Genomic DNA, 25,820 nt, shown 5'->3' with positions numbered 1-25,820 from the left:
ATTTATATAGGGGGTAGCCCTACCTCTTGGCAGCTCAGACACTCCTCCCTTCCCTGGGCTGCCTCAAGAGTAGCCAGTGAGTACTGAGTGGCAGGTGGTTCCAGAGTCCTGGCCTAGGGCAGGCTCATGGACACAGGGACACATGGAGCCCTGATTGGGCCATGTACAAAAAGGAGGAAGGAGCAAAGCATCATGCTTCCCACCACTGATGGAGTTCAGGTTGCTGTGGTGGACCAAGTGTACCTCAGGCAGGCCATCACCTTGCAGTATCTGCTCCTACGTGGAGTCAGGGAGCGACTGTGAATTCCAGGATATCTATGCACTAAATAGCCTCTAATGCAACCCACAGGCTTCTGGCCTCCGCATGGGAAAGAGGCACAGACCTGACCAGCTTCACTGGTCCACGGTGGTGCTGCTCACAATCTAGCGATCATCTCAGTCCATCTGAGACTTGAATGGCGAGGCTACTCAATATCCTGTCATCCCCCCTCCCCCCACTTCTCTGTGTTCCGAATCAGAGCTCATCACCTGAGCTACACCCTGCAACTCTGGGTTCATTTCGGACTTGTTCCCGGGTGGTGAGGTTGATGCTGCTGCCCAAGGCCTACTCTGGGAACCAAGGCAAGCGTCATCACACGGGCCATGTCTGTCCCACATATCTGACCTAGGGACTGCACTCCAGGTACCGGGGCACACTTCCTGCCTGTCCTGGTGCGTGTTCTTTCCTGTCGGAGTCCTGATCAACAAGCCATTGGTGATCAGAGCACATGAGAGCTGACTTCAATGTCTCTGGAAGTGGGAGGGGCCTGATCCTGGCGCCATCCCCCCCTCTTCCTGGAGTAATCCCTGGGAGGTCATCTGCATACCGCCCCCCGCCCGACCCCCACCCCGTGCTTTCTCTCTGTGTAGCACTTCTTCATGACCTGCCTCAGTATTTTGTCTGCTTCTAACTGTAGAGTTTGTATATAGGTTGGGTTTGGAGGGCAGGCAACTGTCCAGTTCTGCATCCGGGGGCCCCCCGTAGTCATTTATGCTAATACCGTGTTCCTTCTCTTGCAGTGCCCGCCAGCAGCACAAGTCTCCCAACATCAGAGGGTGCTACCTCACTGGGTCCAAGCCACCCATCTCCTGATGGCACTTTAGACACCCCACCACCCCTCCTGCCGCCTGCTCCAGTCTCTCACCACGTGTCTCCAGAGGCAACAAGCTTGAGCACCACACAGGCACAACCAAGCCCAGGGCGTGTGGCCCGCTCAGCCAGTGACCCCACCTCCTGCACGTCCAGTAAAGCAGGTATGGTTCACTTGTATCCTCAGGGCATACCCAACGTGTAGGGCAAGTGACCTCTGACAGGAGAGGCCCAGCCCTTGGATCCTCGCAAGTGTCACCTGCATGTTTGAGGACCCTGAGATGGGAGCATCAGGCTCTTGCTGTGTTCCTTACGGAGTTGTCATTTTGTGAGGGAGGAAGGAGTCAAGAACTTAGGATAATGAGATCCCGTTAGAGGACCAGCAGCTCTGACACGAACATGAGCACTAAACTACATGCATGATCCAAGGTCCAGGTCAGAGTAGGTGACCCACAGGGGATGACTGTGCAGGTGGTCTGTCCTCCACCCTGAGTGTGTTCAGGCAGCATTTGGCCACCAGCTGTTTTGATTTCCCTGTGTGACTACAAATGAGCACTGCCCAGGACTACAGCATCCCTGTGGCCAGGTGCCCAAGGGATGCATATGCCGCATCAGCTTCCTTGGGAGTCCTGTGTGCCTGAGGCTGGAGAGTGTACACATGACCTTTGGTATGATAGGGGAGTAATTCCAACCAACAATTACTGGCCTTTGACTTTGACCAAGTCAGAATAGGAACCTTTTCTGATGTGATATGAAAGAACCCGGGGATGCCCGCACCAGCCCCCCTAAGCAGTCTGAGTCTGACCATGCCAAGCAAGAATGGAGTCTTTGGAAGGAGCCAGGAGAGTGAGTGACAGGTGCCAGATATCTGGAAGCTCCTTCCTGGATGAAACATCAGATTTTGCACCTGTAGATTTTGGGTACCACAACCCCCGCCCCTTGTACCTCCCATTGAGAAGGGTCGGTCCAAATCTGGAATGCTCACTCTCTCTGCTGCTTTCCTTGGAGCCACGCAGACTTCTCTTCCGCCCCAAGGGCAGAGTGAGGGCTTCTGTATCCACCCCTCCTCATGGAGCTTTGAGAAAGGACATGATCGCAGGGGACTGGATCCCTTCTGTGGCCTTCTGGTAGCTTTCTTTGGCCTGTCCCTCTCAGTGGAACTCACGGTGTGTGACAAACATTCTCAAGGATGGAATGAGGGAGGGATGGTCATCATCCCTTTCTGAGGTCCACACAGCAGCCCGTTGCCTCAGCCTCCTCTTGGCCAGATGAGACCGCCATTGTTACCTGTGTTGAAGGCCTATGCCTTCTGGGTCCCTTCAGAGCCTCAAAATTGGAGGGTATTCCCAGGCATCTGCTGGGCTCCTGTGTGCCCTGGACCTGGACAATGGCAAGGCGGTTTCCTTGCCACGTCCGCCTGACTGCCACCTACCACATTGCTCAGCCCTTAAGCAGCTGGTGAATTTTACCAGTAATCTCTTCTGCCACTTCCCATGGGAAGTCAATGTGCAGCCAGGACTCTGAGACAGGACCATCTTGGGCTGCTCTGGGGAGAGGGAGAGGGAGAGGTCAGGCATTTTGACATCTGCCTATTGTAAAGGAGGGTGGGTCATGACTAAGTGGCCTTTTGCTGCCTCTTCGTTCAGCTGCTCCAACTGTCACCCAAGAGTGTAAGTTCCTGACGCGATGTAATCTTATCAAAGCCTGCAACTGTTAGCATACATATGGCCTAACTTACATGCTTTACATCTTGCTTTGTTTTGAGACAGCATCTCACTAGGTAGCCCAGACTGACCTCAGTCCCCAGGGTAGTGGCACTGGGGCCATTGCCTTATTTTGCTTTATAACAGCAATCTTCTTAGGTGGTCATTGGCCCTACCTAAGAGGCTTATACATCGTCTCATACTTAATTCCCAAGCTTGCTTGATGCCACCCCCACGACCCCAGAACAGACCACCCAAAATGTGTCTATTTGGGGAGGCATGTTAACCGCCCCCCCCAGAGAAGACCCTGGATAGAGGTGGCTGTCCACACCTGACATAGCGATGGAATCTCATGCCATTCTTCCCCCACCCCCCGTAGCTGTCTCTAGGTGTTCCTACTCTGTCCCAACAAGCCATCAGACTACAAAGGACAGAGGCCATGGAGCTGGAGGAGGCTGAGGCAAGCCCTTAGGAGGCCCACCAGTCCTTTGAGGTTAACACCAACTTCACGCCAGGCTGACAGGGAAACAGTGAAACAGGGAGCTGGGTCACTCGGTTGTAGCAACTCTTCCTTGGCACACTTTTGATCATTTTTTGTTGTTGTTGTTGTTGTTTATTTGTTTCCAGCACTTTGGTTTCATTCAGTTCAGAGTTACTTTCAGATTGCCTCTTTCACTTTGATTTTTCAGCCTCCTCATCATGCCCAACCATGGCTGCCTGTCAGCACCAGCTCTCATCCACTGGCGACCCAGATACCTGGAAAACGGACCAAGGGACCAAGCCAGAGACCTTACAGACCGTCTCTAAAGAGCGGCCGCACTCCTTAGTGGAGAGCAGGGCCTATTCAGACACCAGGGTTTTGGTGGCTAAGTTCTTGGAACACTCACACTGCAGCCTCCCGTCGGAGGTGCGACATGTGGTGGGCACCATCCGTTCAGTGGTCACCTCAGAGGAGCCCAGGGCAGAAGAGGCCATCTTTGGTGCTGGCGTCCTGGACCAGCTATGAAGCAGCTATAGGCCTGGATGTGGACACTGTTGAGCCCAGTGCCTGCAAGGTCCAGTCCTGCAGTATGCCACCATACTTGATAAAGAGAGAGAGAGGCCTTTGGCCTGCTGGGTGGAGAGCATCCAGAAGGCTCTCTGGTGGCCCAGGCAGAGAACTGTTACTATTTCTCCCAGCAGTTGTCTTCCTGGGGACTAAGTGTTCCCTGACCCGCCAACAAACATCTCAGAGATGCCTCTCTCTTCCCTTAGCAAGCTCTGGTTGCTTCAGAGGTACAGCACCTTGAACTGATCGATGTGACGGGAGTACCAATCCAGGGGCAGGTGACACTTGTGAAACATAAGGACACTGCATCTGTTCCCAGTCAAGGCCTTTAACACAAGATTCTCCTCTGTGCCCAGTTTAGGTCAGTGCTAATTGAGTAGAAGGTAGTGGCAGCCTTGGAGTCATGTGGCTGGTATCACTCGGCAATGAAAACCGATCTCAAATTCAGACCCATTACTTCTTTTCGGAGGAAACAGGTGATGTTAGCACAGCCTGGGACCACCTTTTTGCCCACTGGGCTATCGTGCAAATAAATCCACAGTGGAAGCTCTTCCTAGGCACTCTTGGGAAGCGAGCAGGCGAATGCTCACCTCCTCCTGTCATGGGCCTCCCCACTAGGCCTCTGTCTGTGGGCTGCTATCCTCACTTCTTCCCTGGGCTCCTCCCCTTTTGGTCTCCCATCCTTTAACCACAGCAAATGGTTGTCACTTGTGTCTTAACCACACGCTCCTCTCCTCATCCCTTGGAGGGCTTCCCCTTGTATCTGGCCTCACCCGGGTGAGTTGGGTAGGTCACAGTCAGGGCCTAGGAAGCTGTTGTCTCTGCTGTATGTGTACCACAAGCTAAGGTATGCCTCTCTCAATCCAGAGTTGTTCCTTCTCAACTCGGCAGGCACACCTACGTTGAAGGATGCAGATGCTCGGTCACTTACTTCTGGGGGAAGGCCAGTGATGGAACAGGCAGAAGCAAGGCTAACCCGGGGGGGGGGGGGCACAAGCAGGTGGCTTTGGGCAAAATGGCCACCCCAGACTTTCTTGGCTGGTCAGAGCTAATTTTCTAGCAAGCTCAACAGCAGCCACTTCTCAGCAATAGGTTTGGAGCAACACTGCCTGCAAGAACTTTCTGTGTGTGGTGGGGGGGGGAGTGGAAACACTCATATCTGGCTCATCAAAAGTAGCAGCCACAGCATGTGAGATCACTGTGCTCCAGTTTGCCCATTGGCACAGAAGCGCTAAGTCTGTGGGAAGGGCCAGGGTGGACCACTGGAGCGTGCCCACCACTGTTCAGGCAGCTCTCCTCTCCATCCGACCTCCCCTTGCCTGTCCTTCAGCCTTTACTCCCCTGTCTCAATCCCCAAATTCCCTGTAGCCAATATACCAAGGACTTGTGTGTGTTTGGAAGATATGGGAAACTCCTGTGGCCGTCAGCTGGCCTGCGCCCTGATGGCTTACCCATTGCCGTAAGTTGTTGCCTTCCTGTGGCTAGAGAGCTGGAAAACAGAAATCAGGCATTTGACGGCAACCTTGCCTTTTCCACAGGAGATGTAATAAGAGATGAATTTTTGAGCACTTTATTCAGACTATAAAATTCTCTAATTTTCCTCAAGTGAGGACTTTGAAAATCCCCCAGAGTAAATCCCTTATAGGTAGAAGGGTGTCCCCCGAGTCTCTCAGCATGAAAAACTCCCATAGCTTGTACCTGGGTCCTGGGTGTTTTCATCACCTCAACAATGAAGTACAGGGAGGCAGCTGCAGGGTGTCACAGGATTGGAGGGTCCGTGCAGCAGTGTGCCTAAACACCTGTGGGTCTCAGAACCAGCTGCAACCCAAGAGAAGCCAGGACTCACCCCATCCCAACTGACCCAAGCTCTGGGGTGGGAGAGTTTCATAGTGTGTCCCAGGGTGGGGGTCCTTGGATTCTGTGGCCTTCACGCTGCCTCTTTGCAGCAGACCCTTATCTATCTGTCATGTGGCACTCCTGCCTCAAGCTGCACCTCCCCTCAGGTGCACTCTTAACACCACCACCGGGAAGCCCCAATTCCCAGAGATTCTCAAGAAATGGTATGCACAGACAATTCTAGCTAGGTTGTGAGATGGCTCTCCTTCGAGTTTATATTATGGATAAAGAAACGACAGCACTTCATGCCCCTGGGTGGGTGAGAACCTCTTCCTCCCAAAACAAGGGTATTAGGTGACAGATGGGTCAGTCAGGCTCTGCTCACCTTCTCAGGGCCCTGGGTGGCCCATGTGGCCACTGGAAATGCCCAGGCTTCAGGATTTCGGGAAGTCAGAGGTTCTGGTTGCAGCCCCTACACGATGTTCTTGGAATTTGACTTGTCTCTTCTGGGTCCCCTTGGCCCTGCCTCAGTGGTGAGCTAGTACTAGGGACCCCTACTGAAGCAAAAACTGCCCTCTTCCCCACTGCTTGCACATCCTTTCATCTTGGAAGACTTGCTTCTTTTGCTGATGTGTGAGCTGGGCCTAGCAGCTGTCATTTGGGAGGGGGATGCTTAATTCCAGGCTTGCCAGGTCCTGGGACCCCAGCGTGCACCCCTCCCCAAATGCCAGAACCTTCTAGAACATCCTTCAACTCTGCTTGGGTGGGAGCAGGAAGATGATGTAAACCCACTGTGGGTGGCAATTCTACTGTGAGGAAGGCGGGAGACGGCGCGACAAGAACTTAAGGTCTTCTTCCCAGGGACGCCGTGATCAAATTTGAAATGCTTGCAAACCAACCCTGGAGCAGAAAGTTGATTCTGGATCTCCCCTCCCCGCCCCTGCTTCTGCTGTGTCAGCTCCCAGATGCTGCTGAGGCAGAATTTATAAGAACTTGTTTTCAGGCCGCCGGAGACCTGTTTGTACAACTTGAAAGGTTGTATTTATTTAATGTACCTCAAGGTGTTTTAATAATGATCAGTGTTTTAATAAAAAGTATTTCTGGTCTCTGAGTCCTAACTGGGACTAAGAGGGTCTTGGAGGGGCTGGATTTGGGGGACCACGGAGTTGCCATAGTTGCCTACTAAGAGCCTAGTGCCAGGGGCTGAGCAGAGAGGGCAGACCCTATGCCCACAGGTCCAAAACACAACTGCCGCCCTGTGAATCTGACATTCAAGGGTGCCTGGAAGTGTGGTCCTGTATCCCAAAGCCTTCCATTTAAGATGCTGATCCATGTGTGCCAAGGGCTGGGAGATGGCTCAGTGGGCAAAGTGCTCATCAGGCAAACATGAGGACCTGGGTTTGTATTCAAAGAAGGAAGGCAGGTGCACACTGTAGCCCCAGTGCTAGGATGTGAGAAGACAGGCAGTTCCCAGGGGCTTTCAGCTGAAATAGCAAGCTCCTGGTTCTGTAAAGGACTCTGTCTCAAAAAGCAAGATGGCATGTGACCGAGGACGATAGTCCACACACACACAAATGGTCACGCGTGTCTGCACGCAGGTGAAAACACATGCACAGGCTGCACAGGCTGCACAGGCTGCATAGCCCTTGGTGGACATCGCCATCTTTAACTGTGCATCTTCTCTGTGGAGTGGGGCACATGCTTGTCTAGGACACTCAGGTCTGGCAGGTCTGATCCATCTCCTCACTCCCCAATAACAGAAGGGCAGAGAGCGTCTCTCTTTGCTGTTCCTCACCTGTCTCTGATGGCCAGAAGTGAAGGCAGCATATGGCTCGAGGCCCTCAGATGGTTCCCATAGAATCAGGAGCAATGAAAACACCTGGGCAACAACAGCTCATGGGTATGCTCTGCTGTGGCAGAGGGGAGAATGATGCTTGCCAAGGTCCCCCCTGCTCTGCCCCACCCTCCAATTCCCCTCTCGTCCCTCTCATGTCAGGCCAAAGCAAGCCTGTAGCAAGGTACAGAACAGCAGAGATGCTTGTTAACATTCCACAGGTATGGCTCCCAAAGGTGTGGAGAAAAGCCAGGAGTGTGGGCCAACATCCTTCAGTATGCACACATACGCTCTCTCTTTCTCTCTTTCTCTCTCTCTCTCTCTCTCTCTCTCTCTCTCTCTCTCTCTCTCTCTCTCTCTCTCTCTCTCCCTCCTCCTCCCCCTCTCCCTCTCTCTCTTCTGAGGAAATGGATCCGGAGAATCCCGAGTCTTCACTGTTCCTTTACAATCACCAGCAGTCTCCAGCCATGTCCTTCACGCAGCAGGTGAGGACGTAGAGAAATTGGAGCTGGCCTCGTGACCTGACAGCACCAGTTGGCACGTGCTGATTTTAGCACCTGCCCCTCCAACTTCCTGCGTGATAGCTGCTAAGGTTCCAGACCAGGGAGGGGGCACTGCTATCACAGACTCACAGACTCAACAGAGCCACTGTCTGAAACTGTGGAAATGAGAAGCCCACAGGCCACGCACTGCCCAGCCGACAAATGAGGCACACAAAGTGCTTTTGGTCATGACTTCAGGTTTATTAGCGATATGCACGAAGTCTTCCTAGGGTCAGCTGCATGCAACACACAGGTTACTCCTCGAGTACAGTAATCCTAAAGCTTTAGTTACTGCGTGGTAAGGCTTCTTAAGTCACAGTGTATTCTTCAAGGCCTGAGCCAAAAAAAGAGACTGCCAGACAAAATGATGTCAGTTAACATTGATCTCTAATGAGCTGAGCCAGCCACCGCGCTCCTTGGTCCATACACACGAGCATGGCTCTGCGCAGCAGGTGTAATGGCCAAGCGCCTCACTTGACAAGTAATTTGCACTCTTCGCTGGTCCCTTCAGAAAGGGCAGAGGTGGGGTTTTCTGGTATGGGCTTCCTTTGTTGGGGACAGTGTGTGTGTACGTGTGTGTGGCTACGTATGTGTAGGTAGATGGCGTTGTTGTTGTTTACATAGCGATGGCTCCTATGCCTCTGCCTTTGTCCTTGGCAGGGCGTTGCCCCCTAATAGGAAGCCCTGTGATGGAGGAGTCAAAGTGAGGATGCCCAGGGGACTTCACAGGGTCTCAGGGGATTCAGAACAGGCTAGGACAAGAGAAGCAGCTGTGGTCACAGGTCGTCGGAAAACCTAAACATCTGAAGAATGGCTTGCCAAGGTCAAGGTCCAAACAGTATTATTTACTAAATAAATATGGAGTTTTTGACATCGTGACCATCTTTTTTTCTTTCTTTCTTTTTTTTTTAAATTTTTTTTTTAACTTGGGAGTATCCATCCCCTGGCTGCGTAAATACTTACAATCAATCACAGGTTCTCACACTCAGCACAAGTCTCACCCTGGGAGCCAGGTTGCCCCTGCTCCTGTGCGGATGGAGGCAATGCCAGCCTATAGGCCCCTTAGGACTCCACCGGACCCCAGGCGTCCCAGAGAAGGCTGCAGCTGCCATCAACGAAGGGCTCTCTTCACAGCCATGTGGCCGGGCACCACACTCACATTCTATAGCCTCAGGGAGGAAGGACACAGCACACCACACAGAAATACCTGTGAGCCCCCTTCATCAGCTGTGACGGCAATGTGGCAGGAGACTGGCAAGTTTTACAAAGGATTGTCCTGTGACTCCCCTTCAGTAAGGACATACCTTTTTCCCCCCCTTTTTTCTTTTTTGGCAAAACCCAAAACAAACAAACAAACAAACAAAACAAAACCAAATCAAACCAAAAAAACCAGCTAGGTGACAAGGACACACACCCTTCAGGGGAGCCAGAGTTCTCAGTTGGGCTGCAGGGTCAGGGGTCAGGGCTTTGTCCTGGCGTCTGGCTCCTCTGGGCCCAGGTTGGGGTCTGCCTGGTGTCCCTGCTCCATGGCGACGCTGGGTGTACCTAGATGTACAGCGGGGTCTCCTGGCCTGTGAGAAGCCTGAACATGGCTGCAGGCATGGTCTTCATGTGAATCTGTAAACAGAGAGGGAAGGCTGAGCCGCCCGCAATTTGTCAATCGAGTGAAAACAAACAACAGACGTGCCCCCCTCAGAGTGAGCCGGCTGAGGTAGAAGGGCAGGCTCCTGTCCTTCACCGGGTTTCATACACTCTGTAGCAACTCTTCTCCTCTCATCTCAGACTGACACCAGAAGAACGAAACATTCAACTTCTGACGGTGTCGGGATGCACGGACCCCACCCTAGGGCTGCCAGGATTGTGCTGTGTTTCCGTGAGGGGAACACACCGAGGCCAGATGAGGCAAGAGTTCGGGGCCAGGAAAAAGCTGAAAAGGCAAAGTGTCCCCCAGACTCCATTCTCTGAGGATCAATTAACAAATGATCCTCAACCAAACAGCCCAGTTGCCCTTCCTGGCTTTGCAATGGGCTGGGCGTACAACCAGCCAATCCTGAGGACTGTTTCCAGGGCGATGGGATGTAGGAAGACCCTGAGTCTCTGAAAGCAAACGGCAAGGGAGCTTCAATGTCTCCTTTACCATTTCCTGTTCCCGGGCTATGCTCCTGGGCTCAGGCAGAAGCTGCCAGGGTCTCAGCTGCCTCCAGGCCCATATTTTGCCCCAGGCGAGCAGGCCCTGGCTCCACATCACCAAGCTCATACAGGTAAAATGTGCAGACGTTTGCCACATCCATATGTTAGCTTCTCCACCACCCCAGGCCAGCGTTTGCCCTCAGAAGCTTCATTCTGCATAATTCCTCAATTAAAACCTACCCTGCCCACAGCCCACACAGGCTTCTCAGAACACTGGCTTGTTTGCCAGTGACTCATTCTCCAAATGTGTTTGCAGTTGGTGGAATATTCAGGCAGACATTTTCATCCTCCAGCTGGGTGGGCGCAGCCTCGGCCCACAGGCTGAGGGAGTTTGTCACCCCACCCCCCACCCCCACCTGTTCTGCTGTCTCCTCTGTAATTGATTCATCTTGGGCCTGAGGCGGTGGGATTATTTCTTGGGGTCCCAGGCCCACTCCTCCGCAGGATTGATTTCTTTAGGTGTGACGCTGATCACTCCCACGGGGGCGGTCATTTCCGAATGTCTACTTAGAGAAATTGGATTTTTTTTTTTCCTTTCTTGGAAGCAGCCAATGGCCCCTTTCCTGTCCTCTCCTTGAGAGTCAGCCATCGCTGCTGCCAGGCCAGGGAATGCGCCTCTTCCCCTTGGCCTGGTATGTCACAAGATGCTGACTTTGTGAGCTGAGGGACGCGAACCAGGATCCCCTAAGGAAATAACAGCTCACACCCTTCCATGCTCACAGGAAGTGGGAACCCTGTGACCATCTTCCCTGCATGGCCACCAGAGGGAGTTTGGCAGGCTGAACCACAGGGACCATAGAATTTGAGGAAAATATCGGCTGGCACCCAACTCCCAGCATACAGCTCCAGCTCACCTCAGCCTCTGTGCTAGCACCCACACTTTCCCAGAGACCACCTTGCCACAGCTCCCACACTCATACCCACACCCCCATACTCGTGACGTTGGACTCACATGCACCTACTCTCACACTCAGACGTATACATCATGAACAGACACTTACCTCACAAGGTAACCAATACACACACACACACACACACACACACACACACACACACACCTGCACCAATGCACACCCACTCTCACATACTTATGTACCCAATCACCAACACAGCCTTGCCCACAAACTCACCTGTATCTATACTCAACACCCGCGCTCATACAAACCCACACTCACACTCCCTCTCTCATACACATCTATACACACAGGTCACAAACACACACACATCCCAGAAGTTCACAGATTCAATCACTCATATACATCCATAATCTTGTATGTACACTACCACCCCTACGCCCACCTCACTCATTAATCAGTATAGACGCTCACTACCGCCCCACCACACACACAGCCTTCATCCCACAAACCTCACCCATACCGAGTAAGTCTCCTTTCTGTGGTGTCCCCCATGCCAGCCTCCTCCACAGCCTGTGCTGTGCTGCTCACCTGTGAGATCCTTGAGGACAGCTATGCCCCTCCACAGGGACCCTCCTGGCCGTTCTCTTACTACCATGGAGATGACCCAAGAAGAGCTGAACTAGGCAGGGTGACAGTTATAAACTAGTGAGCCAGGAAAAGAAAAGCACCCTGACCCAGGGCACAGAGGGACAGCAATGACACACCAGCTACGAAGTGACCAGAACCTCCTTGCCTAGGGGGCTGGATATATAGGTTTCTGTTCAGAAATGGTGCTGGGCGCTGAGCCTGGAGGTCTCTGCCCTGAGATTCCAGAGAGACTGAGAGCACTGTCTCTCACTGTGCTGGTCCTATTCAGGGACACTGTGAGGTGGGGGGCACAGCCTGCTCCTCAGCTGACATCCAGTGGCCACTGGAGAGCAGCTGACTCATAGGTCAAAGTGGGGCACACCCATGAACCGGCATGTAGAGGTGAGTCCAAGGTCCCCACGTACTCAGGCTGTTCTGAAAAGGGCCGCTTTTCCTCAGAGACCCATGGCTCTCCCAAGCACATCATATGGTCCACAGGGTTAGCTGTTAGAGAAAACAGAAGCCCAAATCCCCTGGACCCCAAAATGAACATGAAGGACTTTGGGGGTGGATCAGAAGTCTCACCTCTCCCACTGAGTTAGACAGAGCCTGGACTATCTTCTCATGGGCCGTGGCTACCACACTCTGTCCGTTGATCTCGATGATACGGTGGCCGACACGGACACCACCTCGCTCCGCAATGCCCCCTCTCATGAGACTGCAGATCTACGGAGACAGGCGAAGTCAGTGTACACGTTCCAGCCACACCCTGAAGGTGCTCCATCACGTCCAGGGCGGGGAAGAGAAGCTACTGTTGCAGAGAGAAGCCCTGCATTTCACTTGGTGACTGGTGAGCAAGGACAGCTGCGAGCTATAACGCAGTTTGAAAGAGAAGGTCCGACACCATTGCGTAAGCATCAGACCACCAGGGTAGAGCAGAGAGCTTCTTCCTGGTGCTGCTTAGAGCGAGCATCTCTCCGTCAGCCACATCCTGGTGTTCTTTCTGAGGAAGATGGTCGATCCCTCCCTCTCATACCTCATGTGAGTGGGATGATAACCTCTTAAACAACAAGTTTAGGAAAGTGACATTGAGCCAGAAAGATGCCTCCACTCACTCACAAGACTCATTAAAAACCAAGGCATGAGAAAAATGGCATCCAGAGAGGCCAGGAAGAAGAGGGGAAGATGCTATACACAGGAGCGAAACAGCCAGCTCCTTCCAGCTGCTGCTAAGTAGCCAGGGAAAAGGGAGCAGCTGCAGTGTCTCTCTCATCACCGTCCCCCTAACCTCTGGGCCCTCACGCGTAAGTGCCCAGAAGCACCTGCTCAGCCCTCCTGCCATGGCTAGTCTTGGTTTTCAACTTGACTCCATCCGGAATGAACTAAAATCCAAGTGTCTGGCGACATCCGTAAGGGAAAATTTTTTTTTCTGGATTCTGAATCATTTGAATTGGAAAAACCTACCCCAAATCTGGATCTTTTGAGGTGGGGAGATCCACCTGAAATGGATCTCCTCGCCCCAAAAGAGCCACACCTGGAGATCTACTCGAAACCTGAGCCACACCTGGTGGCAGCCTTATAAAGACACGGAAGGAGGAAGCGCTTAGCCTGCTCACGCTCGCTCTCCCTGGCAAGTCCATTCCACTGGCATATTAGAGTCTACGTCTTCATGATCCCAGGATTCCGGCGAAGACCGAAGACCAGCTGAGACATCCAGGTTCATGAACTGGATGGCTACTAGATCCCTAGACTGCCCATCAGACCATAACCTGTAAGCCACACTATGTATGCTGAAGTCCACTGCTGTCCCTCTTATGGCCATTTCTTTGGAGGATTTTGCCTGGTTCTTAATACCACAGGTCTTCTCACAGCAGGGTGAGTGGGGGAGCCTGATGTGGTACCCACAGTTTGACCTTCTCAGCACTCAGGATCTTTCCCTTCCTGGAAGGAGGCATATGCATGCCCTGGCTGACATCACAGCCCAGGGGCACTGCCCAAGTCAGGCCACCAGGATGGTGAGCTTGATTACCATTCCAGAGCCCTGGCACTCTGAGTGACGAGGATCCAGCCAAGCTGTCAGAGCAGGAGGGGCAGCCTGTGCCCGAGGTCGCCACTGTCCAGGAAGCTGGGGCCGGCTCTGTCCCACCAAGGCTCTTCTTACCAGGCTGCCTACCTACTGTACACAAGCATGTGCATCGACTTGCGTCTCTTCCCAAAGTGACTTACGGATAGTTAATGATAGCAGCAACCGGTTCTTTAAAGATCCCAAGCAAGGTTCTGGGGGTGGCCTGAAGATGCTATTTTGTTTAAATTCCTTGTGACCACTGACTTTTGGAAATTAGGGTAAAAAGGACAAAGAGGAGAAAGAAGGCAAGAGAGTGAGGTTTGTGCCTTAGTATGGTGTCTGCTGGGAGGAAACTCGGGCTGTGGAGTACAAGGTGTTGGGAATATGGGGGCAGGAGAGGGGGGCTGGAGGGAGCTCTGTGTGCACGGCTCTGCAGAGCCCTCTGCGGGCTCTAACTGCCCAGTATGCACTCTAGGGATTCTCCCAGCTGGAGATTTATTGACTCCTTGGGAGACACCATGGGAAGAGAAAGAGGGCTCCATATGGAAATCGCCTTAATTGGGTCATCTGGGGCCTGTCTGCAAACTAATGCATTCTACTTGGGGTGCGATGAGGCTGAAAATGGAAAAAAGCACTTATGCAAAACCAGCTCTGAGGTGGGCAAGCTTCTCCAGGAGACTCGGGGGGGAATCTCAGTTGTGGGGCACAGCAGCAGTGAGGGGGACTATGCTCCCTGAAGGTTCAGGCTGGCCAGCCACTGGTGGGGGCTGACGCAAGCACCCAGGACCTAATCCTAAGCCCTAGACACAAACACATCGGTCCTTCTGTACCAGTCCCAGGTGTCCCCCAAATCTATGCATACCCTTCCACTGATACCTCAATATCCACTCATGCCCTAAGCAGGGCCTTTATGAAGTATGGCTCATTTCTTAGCCAGGGAAATTGACATCAGAGGGGAAAATGGGATTCAGTGGCAGGTGGAGTTGGGTGCCTCACGGCCACCCCAGAGTTTCACAGACTCATTTGACTGTGGCCTCATCATCACCACTATCTCAGATGCTAAGCAAGGTCCAGCTCCACCTCAAAAACCACTCCTACATGCCCATGACCTTTGGACACTCAACAGTTTTGTACTCAAAACTATACAGTAGTTCCAGCAACTCCAAACCCCTCAGACAGAGGCTTCTGACCTCTGTGTCCCCAACTGTCCACCATGCACCTCACTGCCCTCAACCTGCTGCCCTCCATCATGCAGGCCTCCTCTGTGAGGAGGATGCTGCAGACCCTTTGGTACCTCCAGTCTTCCCCACCCCGATACACACATGTTGCCCTCTGCGCTCTGGCAACTGAGGGAGGGGCTTCCTTCTTAATTCAGCCCCCACAGGCTCAAGCCAGAGCTTCCCTGCCCCCACCTCACCTGTTACTTTTTACCACAGCCCTCTCTTCAGCCCCATTGTGCACAGACAACTTTGCAAGCTGTGTGACCTAAACAGAAAGGGACCTGGACCCTAGGCCTGTGACACTACCTAGGCTCTGCGACCCTACAGGAAACAGTGGAGACAACTTATCTCATCAGTAATTGTCTTTCTAGAATGTTCTCCTAGTGTTTTTCTTCAGGGCTGTTGGAGAACACCCACATCCCCTCTCTTCCTTACAAACTCTCTCCCCCTCCTTGCTCTTTAGTGCTCAGGGCTGATTTAAGCAACCGGGGCTACAGCCCCTTCTATACTTATTTGCCCTTCAGGAGAAGGAAGAGCCCAACCATAAAACTTAGGCTTGGGGAGTAGAAAGATGCTTGTCCCAGCACCCCTCCCTCCAAAACGGCCTCCTGCCTTCTTAGCGCCTGCCAGACTCAGAGCAGGGGTTTCACACGTCTGATGAATTGGATGGACAGATGAAAAGAATGAAACAATGAACGAGTAAAGATGTGTGTGTGTTGAGCATACGGCCATTTGTATCCAGGAAGCAATGGCTCCCAAGGCTTGCCACGTCCCCTTGCAAGTAAACGATTGGCGAGAACAATCCTCTAGGGAACACGGTCAGGGTTTGAGGGATTCCCTGAGCCACACCCTGGCCCTCCCTGTCTGCCTTGGCCAACACGGTCCATCCAGATCTGTAAGGCTTGGACACTGGCCCGGTGGGGTCTCCCTAAACAGAGTGGTACCCTGGCCTTAGGTGCACAGTCCTTACACTGGAGTGGGCAGCCCAGGCAGGGAGTGTGGGGTGGACTCACAATTCCATTCTGCACGCTGAAGCCCAACTGGTACTTGAGGTCTGGTCGCTTGATGAGGACTGTGGTGACCGGGGGGCAGCTGACAATGTTGAGCTTTACCTGTGTTTGGTTCTTCAGGCCCTGCAGAGCATTGAAGACAAGTCACTGGCTGGGCCCTAGCCTCCTCTGCTAGCACACTAAGATGAACCTGGGAGGTCACACTCAGTGGGCCTGTGTGGAGCTGTCACCAGGCAGTATACAGATGTGAAACCAAACACCCTTCTCTTGGACTACCCCCCAAGAGGAAGATGCCAGCTCAGTGAGAAACCGAGCAGGTGCTGAGGACTCAGGAGCTGCATCGGGACAGGCTACTAGGAGCCAAGAGGACCTACAGGCCTTTCCCTGAGAAGACAGATCTTTCCCAGCACCCCAGGCCAGAGTGCCTTGACCTTTCATGACCACAGTTTAAAACGACCCAGAGAAGGACACGCATAGAGAGCTCCCAGGAAATATAGACCAGCAAAAGCTAGGCTGGGCCTGACTATATCTGTCCCATTGGACAGAGGCTTCTCTAGGTGGGCTGTTAAAGCCTCTTCCTGTAACATTCTAGTCTTGGAAAACTCCCTCGTGTTGAAAGAACAGAAGTGCTTCACAGGAGAGCCAAGCACGGGTGGCAGTGTCGCTACCAGTACCAGTACCCACAACCTCGAGTCTTGATCTGGGCAGTATGACAACCTGACCCCGTCTACTTGTGTTTCCTTTTCCTTAGCACCCTCCAAAGCCCCAAGTTCACAGGTCAGTTGGTCAGAAAGAAAGCCAGCCTCCTGCCCATAAGATGCAGCCCACTTTCCAGGCTGCCGTGACTAAGAAGGCATCTGTCAGTGCCTCCTGCAGGATGGACTGGGAATATCCCAGGCCCAGCAGGCTGAGACAGAACTTGACTTATGTAGTTAGGTCCTTGCCTGGAGTGAGATGACCCCTCCCTCTTCCCGGTGCTGAGGAAGCTCGGGTCTTCCTCTGACTTCAGGTATGTGCTAGCCTTAGGAAGAGCTGTCATGGACCCATCACTGGGAAAGCCTCCCTGAGCTTCAGTGCCGGGTGACGGTCATGAGTCAAGTGAGGTAGGGCTGAGGAGACAGACCACCAGCTAAAGATCCTAGAATACCCACCTTGATGATGCCCTGGCAGGTAGCAAGGGGCAGCCCCACCAGGCTGGTGCCATTGATGGACATGATCTGGTCACCAATGCTCAGCTTCCCTGAGCGAGCTGCAGGGCCGCCGTTCATCATGTTCGCCAGGATCACCGTGGGTAGGATGGAGCCCCAGCCCGATTCCACGACCACCACACCTAAAATCTCACCCTTGTGTTTCTCCAGCTGCAGCTACAGGAGAAGGGACAGTGAGAGAGCGCCCGCTCGCGGCTGGGCATGAGGAAAGACTTGACTGTGCTCACTCTGCCCCAGCTTCTAACGCTATCCAAGACTCAGGAGCATCCTGGGAAATAAGAAGTGTAGAGTACCCTCTTCTGCCATACTCCTCAGGGATCCAGGATGCAAGTATAGGTCCAGATGGAGCTCTCCCACCCCACCCCTAAGCCCTCTGAGGCCAGAGAGATGCCCTTTAGTGCCTACTCCATGGCGTTGCCTTTACTCTCATCTTGAAATGAAGAGAACACCTGATTTTTTTTCTTTGCGTCAATAGAAAACTATTTGCCACACACTCAGGAAGCCAGGATCAGGCATGTACCCCAAAAGGATCCAGGATAACTCATTCACTCACTCCTCCAATGAACGCACAAAATCATCCATTCATTAATTCCCCAGGAACAGACTAATTCATTCCAAAGCCTCCAAAGCCTCTGGGATGTGCTAGGGCCTCTGCAACCAACAATTTCAGAATTTCCCTGTCAGCTGGGCGTGGTGGCACACGCCTTTAATCCCAGCACTCGGGAGGCAGAGGCAAGTGGATCACTGTGAGTTCGAAGCCAGCCTGGTCTACAAAGGGAGTCCAGGACAGCCAAGGCTACACAGAGAAACCCTGTCTCAAAAAACCAAAAACAACAACAACAACAACAAAAAAAACCCACAGAATTTCCCTGTCGATGCACCCAAGCTCCCTGTCTGGAAGACGCCTCCCACGGGCTTTTCAGAAATATCTCCTAGTGCTAAGTCCATCGGATGGTAAGAACAACATTAAAAGGCACATTTTCAGGGTCATTAAGACTGATTGGGATCTTTGTCTCTGTGGCAAGCATCTCCTCTCATAGCTAAGGGCCCAGCTTCAAGGGCAGAAACAAGGCACATTCTGGGGGCCCCTGTGCTGGACAACACTGGTGTGAGGGCCAGAGGAGCCTTGTTCTATCCTTTCTCAGTGAGCTGATGTGGGGAGGCACTGAGACAGCCCCACACCTAAGCTGGCTGGCCCATCTCTTCAGGGGCTCCGTTTGGAGGGCGGGCAGGGTCTAGCAGAGCGAACCCCGGGGGCTGCAGCAGGTTCGGCCTACCTCCTTGCAGTTCTCCGAGTTTGAGAAGTGGATGAGGTCATCGTTATACATCTCCTGGGTATTTATGATGTCGCTGTATTCCTTCTGGCTCAGGTCTTCCGGGTTGATGCCATTGGCCCGCAGGAACTCCTGGTAGGCCACACTGAAGGCCTGCCCAATAGACTGGGCTATCAGCTGGGCCTGTGGGGACGGAGCAAGCATGGTAGACCTATGGACACACACAGGCTCCACTAGGTGCCTGTAAGCCTTCAAAGGAGCCCCTGTTTGGGCTTAAAACTAAGGGAGTGACTGTGGGCTCTAGGCTGGGGGAAGCTGTCTGCCACTCACAGCCCTCCTCAGACCACCATAATGAGCCTCACTGCTGTCTGTGCTACTTCCGGTTGACAGTGGGACTAGCAAGGGTTTTGCAGAAGTGATGAAGTGTAAGTATTTGCTAAATACCAGACTTAATTGCTTTAGTTAGGAACTGGAGCACATATTTCAAGACAGCGTATCTCTGGGTAGTCTTAGCTGTCCTGGACTCACTTTGTAGATCAGGCCGGCCTTGAACTCACAGAGATCGGCTTGCCTCTGCCTACCCCCAAGTGCTGGGATTACAGGTGCCCAGTTTGTAGTATATTTTTATTTTACCTATTTTAATCTAAAAATAGAGTTGAGGTCCCACCTCACCCCCCAGGAGTGTGGCGTGCATGATTAGCTATCTATTCTGTCTCTCCAGAATTACGAAGCCCAATAGGTGGAGGCTGGTGTATGTGTGCCGTGTATTGCTCTAGTACAGAAGGATGTACCAAGCTGAGGGCCACAAGAGGGATGTGGGATCCAGAACAGAGACTCCACATCACTGAGGAGATCACTTCTTTCTACGCCAGCAGAAAGAAGCCTATGGAAGCCTGGACACTGATGACAGGCAGGAGGGCCTTCCCGCCTGCTGTGTAAATATGGCAGTGGGAGCCAAGCTCTAAGGTGAACACCTGGACCACACAGAGCATGCTCCAAGCTGTGTAGCCCTAGGAAAGGGGGGGGGGGACTTTTGGGACCCATCTCAGTGCAGAACAAAACCAACATGCCCCTCCCCAGCCCAACCCCCTTGCTGTGTGAGTCTCATCTGGTCCAAGCCCTCCCTGTGCCCCCTCCTGCCATAAACATGCCAGTGAGGGGCCTCTGCAGGGTAACGCTGAAAACCTTGGTCCAGTATGACCTGAGAACAGGGAGTCTGGCTTCAATTTGTTGTTCCTCTGCACAACACATGACTTAATTGCTGGGTCACAGTCTCAGCATGTGGGGCCTTGCTTTAAATGTGCACTGGTTCTGAGCTGAACTGCCTGCCCAAAGCAGGTCCTGGACAGCTCAGTGGAAGGATTGCCACATACTCTTTTGCTGTTCCCCACATCAGCAGGTGAGCAGTGGGTGGGTATGGCAGCCCAGGAACCACTAGGTGGCGCTGCTGGCCTACATAGGAAAAGAACTGGTACATGAACAGATGGAGCCTGGTTGGCAAACCAGCTAAGTGAGGGCTGCGGGACCCACCAGGGAGGGAAGGCCTCAGCAGAGAAAGGCCACAGATTGGAGGGGCTGCCCGGTCTAACTGGCATCTCAGTGCTCCAGCCACCAACTCTTTCTGTCTTCACCTGGGAAGGGCGGACTGACTGCATCAGATGTCAGTCTTTACCACTAACGCATTTTAGTAACAGAAAAACGTAGGCCAAGATGAACCTTAATTTCAGGCTGATTCAAATTATTTCTTTGGTGAGATGGTTGTTACGGAGTTTAACAGCTCCGAAAGCACCTGCTCTATGAAGGGAAATAAAACAGTTCACTCTATTCACAGATACCAGTATGAGAAGAACTTACTCCTCTCACGGGTCCCCATTGGGTGGATTCTGGGGCCCCCGAGGAGGCGTGTCAGCTGTAGGGAGAGTGGCCTGTCTCCCCCGCCCCCGCCGCCGCCCCCACCATGTCCTAGCCTTTACTTACGTCCTCTGACTCAAACACGTGACAGATCATTTTGTACTGCTTTTTCCCCTCCTGGGCCCCGGGCGTGGTCTCGATGCAGTCCTGAGAGGCTGACCTGGGCATGCGGCGCCTGGCCATCAGAACCACGATGTTCCCAATGTCTGCAATGTAGGAGATGGTGCGCAAGGCATGGTCCATCATGGTCTCCTGTCGGGAAGAGGAGAGGCCCACGTGAAGGAACGGCAACATACAGTCTGGTCTGAGGTTTTGCCACCTTGGCCCTGCTAACATCTCTTGCAGGAGGCAGTGCTGCTTTGTACACCGGAAGATGGTGGTAACATCCCCAGCCTCTGTCCACTGGATGCCCAAACCGAAAGTACCTCTGGTCATTGCCACATGTCATGGAGAGGGGCTGCTGAAGTGGCCCCCCATGGAGAACCACCGCTCTAGTTACGAGCATTTTGTGATGACCCTGGACAAGGTGACCTGTGTGACGTGGGGGTGGGGCTCTCCATCCTTGGAGAAGGAGCTGGCCTTGTGCTGAAGGGCATCCCATCCCAGTAACATATAATACTCTCACACAGGCTGGCTCTACGCCCTCCCAGCTTTCCTGCGAGGAAGCCAATGATGAGTCTGTCACAAGTCAGGGGATGAAGTAGCGAGCCAGCCTGTGGTCCTCAGCGAGTCTCCACAGTGGTCTCTGGCCAGGCCCATTACACTGGATGCCTTTTGTCACTTGACAGGAATCTCCTTGAACATCTTGCCCATGATCCCTTCCTAACAAGGCTGTACACAAAGGCTCTGAAAATTGAATCGGTTCGTCTTCTGCGCCTTTGTTCTCCAGTCACAAAGGGAAATCTGCTGTTTCTGAAGCTCTGACCTCTGGAGCCCTTTTTCTTTGCACAGAATCCTTCTCTAGCAGCGCGCAATGGAACCATCTGTCGAGGCCAGTGGTTTTCAACCTTCCTGATGCTGCGACCCTTTAATACAGCTCCTCACATTGTAGTGACCCACAATTATAAATTTTTTTTCACCGCCACTTCATAACTATAATTTTGCTACGGTTACAAATCATAACATAAATCTCTGAGATGCAGGTTATCTGACACAGGCAACCCCTGCGAAAGGGTCCTTCAATTCCCAAAGGGGTCACCACCCACAGGTTGAGAATCAGCAGTCTAGGCGGTGATCTACTTTTTCACCAAGGTTAAGAAGGGAGGCTTCGCAGCCACAGCACGGGGAAGGTGAGGGGCCAGGTCTTCAGCGTCTGAGATGCTGTCCACTAGTGAAAGCTCCCAGGTCACTCGCCAGCTCTGGATCCTCACAGGCAGAAGCTGCCACTGTAGCGGCCTCACTGTCCCCGGCCATGACTGGCCACTTCAGCCTCTACTCTCTCACTTTTCCCCACCACCACCAGCCAGTGTCTCAGCATTCCGTTCAGACCAGTTTCCTGCTGTCACCTCCTTTCTAGTTCATTCTAAACAGATACTTGAAGTAACCATAAAATCATCTCACTGCTATTTCATAATTGTGCTTTATCTACTGTTACATACTGTAAATATCTGATATAGGACTCCAAGGGGGTCGTGATCCACAGGTTACGAACCCCTCTGTAGACTCCCACTGGCCAAACAGTGAGCCAAACAAACCTTTCTTCTTTGACTCTGACTGGCTGGGGGATTTTTTTTCCTATAGGAACAAAAAGTTAACTAAATGGCCAAACAAAACAAAACACTGATGCTGGGAGCCAGGGTCCATTCTGCAAGACAAAGGGGGGTGTATGTGAAATGAGGGGTGCACTATGACCACAGTAAGGTTCTCAAGTGTGGTGGGCTCAAAGCTTTCTGCAGCACACGCCATTGCCAGGGCTCAGGAGCAATGGCGTGAGCATAGGCAGCAGTCAGGTCCCTGTGTCTGTGTGTCAGTGTCCACCAAAACAAACTACGGGGTCCTGAAAAAGATGCCTGTAGCTCAGGTCTGAGGAGCATAAAGTGCAAGGTTATTGGCAAATCTATTAGGGTCTCGGAAAGTAAAGGTGCATTCAAGCACCGGAGGGAAGATGCCGAGATAATGCCACAAATGGCAAGGTTCTCAGAGTGCAGCAGAAAAGTGAGCAGGGGAATGGGGGAGTACCTTTCATAGGAAACCGTCAGTCAGGAAGAGGAGAGGAAGCGTGGAGTTGTTTTAAATCACTGTTCTGTACTTTCCATGTTGCAAACAATGCAAAACCAAGACCATCAGCAGCTGCTGGCTCAGGGGTTCTCAACCTGTGGGTCGCAACCCCTTTGCCTGACTTCCATCTCGAAAAGAATGTTTACGTTGTGATTCATAACAGTAGCAAAATTACAGTTATGAAATAGCAACGGAAGCAATTTATGTATAACAGTTGCAAAATTACAGTTATGACATAGCAACAAAAATAATGTATGTTTGCGGGGGTGTAACCACAGCCTGAGCTGTATTAAAGGGCTGGCCGCAGCATTAGGAAGGTTGAGAACCACTGGTCCAGTGTGTCACCTCCTGATTCCCTGACAATGACAAATAAAGGTGCCTTTCCCCTGGGCATAGAAGCACAGGACTCCTGGGGAAAGCTCCTTCTCTGCAGCTGGCCTGCTGCTCTCTGAGGCCCCCTGGCTGCCGTGATGCTGGACCACTGTCTTTCCAGTGCTCACCTGTGTGTCTGCGTTTAGAACTTTGATCCTCTGGGTTGAGATGAAGAGGTCTACTTCTGTCAGGGTCTGAGCGTCGCCTTCGGAATTCTAAGGTAGACAACAGCGGGCGTCAGTATGACCCAAAGGCTCACCACAGTTCACTGCCTGATGTTTCACTATGGTGAGCCTGAGGTGACTCGGAAGGGGGCGCCAATCCAGACTGGGGCAGCCACTGGGAGCCTGCATGCTTGGTGAGGAATACGCTCTTAATTGTGAGTTCTCAAGGGACAGAACACAGTGAACAGAAGCAGCCTCCCATGCAGGTGCGTGGGGTTGTATTGACCCTCGTTGGCAGCAAGCAGGGTCCCTTGGCTAATTCTCGCTGGATTTTAGTGATGGTGACTGTCATCACACTTCGGGTACATCCTTGAAACTGGAGATTCTGGGACAGTGGGAGGGGGCAGGTATTCTTAAGGAAGTTTCAATCAGACCTAGTGCTTCCTTTTTACTTAAATGTTCATAATCACATGGATGCTCTGGTCAGGTCTTCCAAAAACCACAAGAGACCGAAGACAGGGTGGAGCAGCGCCTGACAGTGACACTTGAGTGTGGGGAGAAGCTGTCACACCTTGTTTGTGGCCTCCACCGGAAGCGGCCGAGTCTGTCAGCTGGGCTTCAACCTCTTGCTCTGTAGCTAGCTACTCAAGGCCTGCCCCTGAGCAGGGCAGCTGCTAATTGTTTTTCACACTTGTGAGGATTCTAATTACCTCACGGTGGCAATGAGAAAGGCCTGCCACCCCCCCCACCCCACTTTGTCCACTGGGGTAAAAAACTTAGTGCAGTCACTGGGGGCCTACGGTGGTGTCCTCCGTCACAACATAGCAGACAGTGTGATTTAATTACTCCGTAGACAACCTTCTAATCGAAATCCTCCCTGCAGACAAGTTCTCAGGAATTCTGAGTTGCAAGAGGCCCCGTATCTATCTCACTGATGATATATATTAGTTCTGTTTTCACAGGCAAAGGTCTTCTGGGGCCGCTGGGCTACCACATGACAATACTGTTTTTAGATAATCAGAAAAAGTACAGACTCCAAGAGCATCCAGCTGAAGAAAATCATTCAGGACCATGAAGGGGCTTTTCTTCCGTTTGAAAAAGAAAAAGAAAAAGAAACCTGGGTTATGTTTGACGTCAGTGGAACCACCACAATTCCAAATTAATTGTTTAGGTTAGATTACAAGGTAATGAGTTTCAGCATGCCAGCATGCCATCTTCATACATGGATGCTGCTATACTTTAAATGCTATGTTATGGGATTGTAGCTCAAAACCCTCTTGCTTAAAAGTAGGAAAAGCCAGAGGTAAACATTTGTAAATGTTACAGGTTGACCTTGGTGGCAGGGACTTCAGTGAAGGGACCTGAGTGAAGACACTCCAGCAGACCAGACTTGAAAGGTGGGTAAATGGATGGAGGAGAAACTGCCCAAAGGGATGGATGGGGTAGGCCACGTATGACCTGTCCTGGCAAAAGATGGAGAGAAGCAAAATCCTACAAAGAACCCCAGAGAATGGGGTGGTCTATGGCTCAGCCAGCACAGGGATCCCCGCCATTTGTGGCTAGATCATTAAAAAGGCCCCCTGCATGGTGACCTATTAAAGCCAAGGTGGCCTGGCTGCCGATACCTTTCTGAAAAGCCCCATCAGAGCCTGTGACTCTCTAGGATTTCTGGGCCCGCAGATAGAGAAATGAGTCACAGTCCATAAGAACCCCTGTGCTCCCACCTTCCACAATCCCGGGCAGCACAGGTGAGGACAGCAGACCACGAGCAAGGCTGCACTCTTCTACGGGGATGCCTAATCCCAACCTCAGGCCTACAACCTATCTTGCTTTGCCTAGAGGCTTTTAACATCCACCCTGACTGGGCAGAAGGGGAGGGGTGAGTCCACCCACCCCCACCCCTGCACCCCCCACCGTGCACCCTCACCCCCCAGATGGAATTCACTCTAGCAGAAGGGAGCTCAGCAGCTGGGGTCTTTTGGCTATAGCTCTAGAAAATGTCAGTCTGAGGACAGGGGAAACTAGATCTCTTGCTGTTGACGCATAAGCAAAGAAAAGAGCCCAGTATAGTGGTGGTGGCGCACTCCTGTAATCCCAGCACCTGGGAGGCAGAGGCAGGCGGATCCTGTGAGTTCAAGGCCAGCCTGGTCTACAAAACGATTCCAGAATAGCCTGGGCCACAAAGAGTAACCCTGTTTTAACAAACAAACGAACAAACAAACAAACACCAAACCAACTAACCAAACAAAAAGGGCTAACAACCCACTGCACTGAGTCTCCGTGGACTTACCCTGGGTCCTCTGCACCAAGCTCGATGGTATTTTGTATGAACACATAGTAAATAGCCAGCATTTACAAAGTAACTAGGTCATCAAAACCAATGGCTACCAGCCCAATTTTCAAAAGTCTAACCCTAGCTTAAAAAAACTATTTTCATTTCCTTATTTTTCTTCTTTATTTTTCTTTTCTGGTGTCTGTGCCCAGACCTTTGTTCACTGGGCAGGGGCTCTACCACTGATCCACATCTGGAAGCGAGGACAGTTCCAAGACAAACTACTCTTTGTCCTGATTTGGTGGATGAAAACTAATGGGCCCAAATATCAGAACAATGTA

The 25,820-nt window shown here is 52.2% G+C and overlaps 2 protein-coding genes across 11 annotated transcripts in view; one reads left to right on the top strand and one right to left on the bottom strand.

Annotated features, from left to right (window-relative positions):
- ENTREP2 (endosomal transmembrane epsin interactor 2) overlaps positions 1-6,814 on the top strand; it is a 423,337-nt gene extending 416,523 nt beyond the window's left edge. For all 3 annotated transcript variants that reach the window (XM_084765592.1, XM_084765593.1, XM_084765594.1), the window contains 2 exons: positions 1,060-1,293; positions 3,522-6,814. In XM_084765592.1, the coding sequence (XP_084621718.1) occupies positions 1,060-1,293; positions 3,522-3,838 (551 nt within the window). In that variant the 3' untranslated portion in view covers positions 3,839-6,814. The remainder of the gene's footprint in view (positions 1-1,059; positions 1,294-3,521) is intronic.
- Positions 6,815-8,272: 1,458 nt separating this feature from the next.
- The window catches only part of APBA2 (amyloid beta precursor protein binding family A member 2), a 226,919-nt gene continuing 209,371 nt past the window's right edge, over positions 8,273-25,820 (bottom strand). For all 8 annotated transcript variants that reach the window (XM_084771985.1, XM_084771981.1, XM_084771982.1 and 5 more), the window contains 7 exons: positions 23,172-23,258; positions 20,521-20,706; positions 18,547-18,726; positions 17,213-17,425; positions 16,065-16,184; positions 12,352-12,492; positions 8,273-9,709 (listed from right to left, as the gene is read on the bottom strand). In XM_084771985.1, the coding sequence (XP_084628111.1) occupies positions 9,638-9,709; positions 12,352-12,492; positions 16,065-16,184; positions 17,213-17,425; positions 18,547-18,726; positions 20,521-20,706; positions 23,172-23,258 (999 nt within the window). In that variant the 3' untranslated portion in view covers positions 8,273-9,637. The remainder of the gene's footprint in view (positions 9,710-12,351; positions 12,493-16,064; positions 16,185-17,212; positions 17,426-18,546; positions 18,727-20,520; positions 20,707-23,171; positions 23,259-25,820) is intronic.

The sequence above is a fragment of the Acomys minous genome, assembly GCF_964271855.1.
Source record: "Acomys minous genome assembly, chromosome: 2".
NCBI classification, from domain to species: Eukaryota; Metazoa; Chordata; class Mammalia; order Rodentia; family Muridae; genus Acomys; species Acomys minous.
The sequence above is the reverse complement of the archived record's forward strand: the minus strand, read 5'-3'. Positions and strand labels throughout refer to the sequence as shown.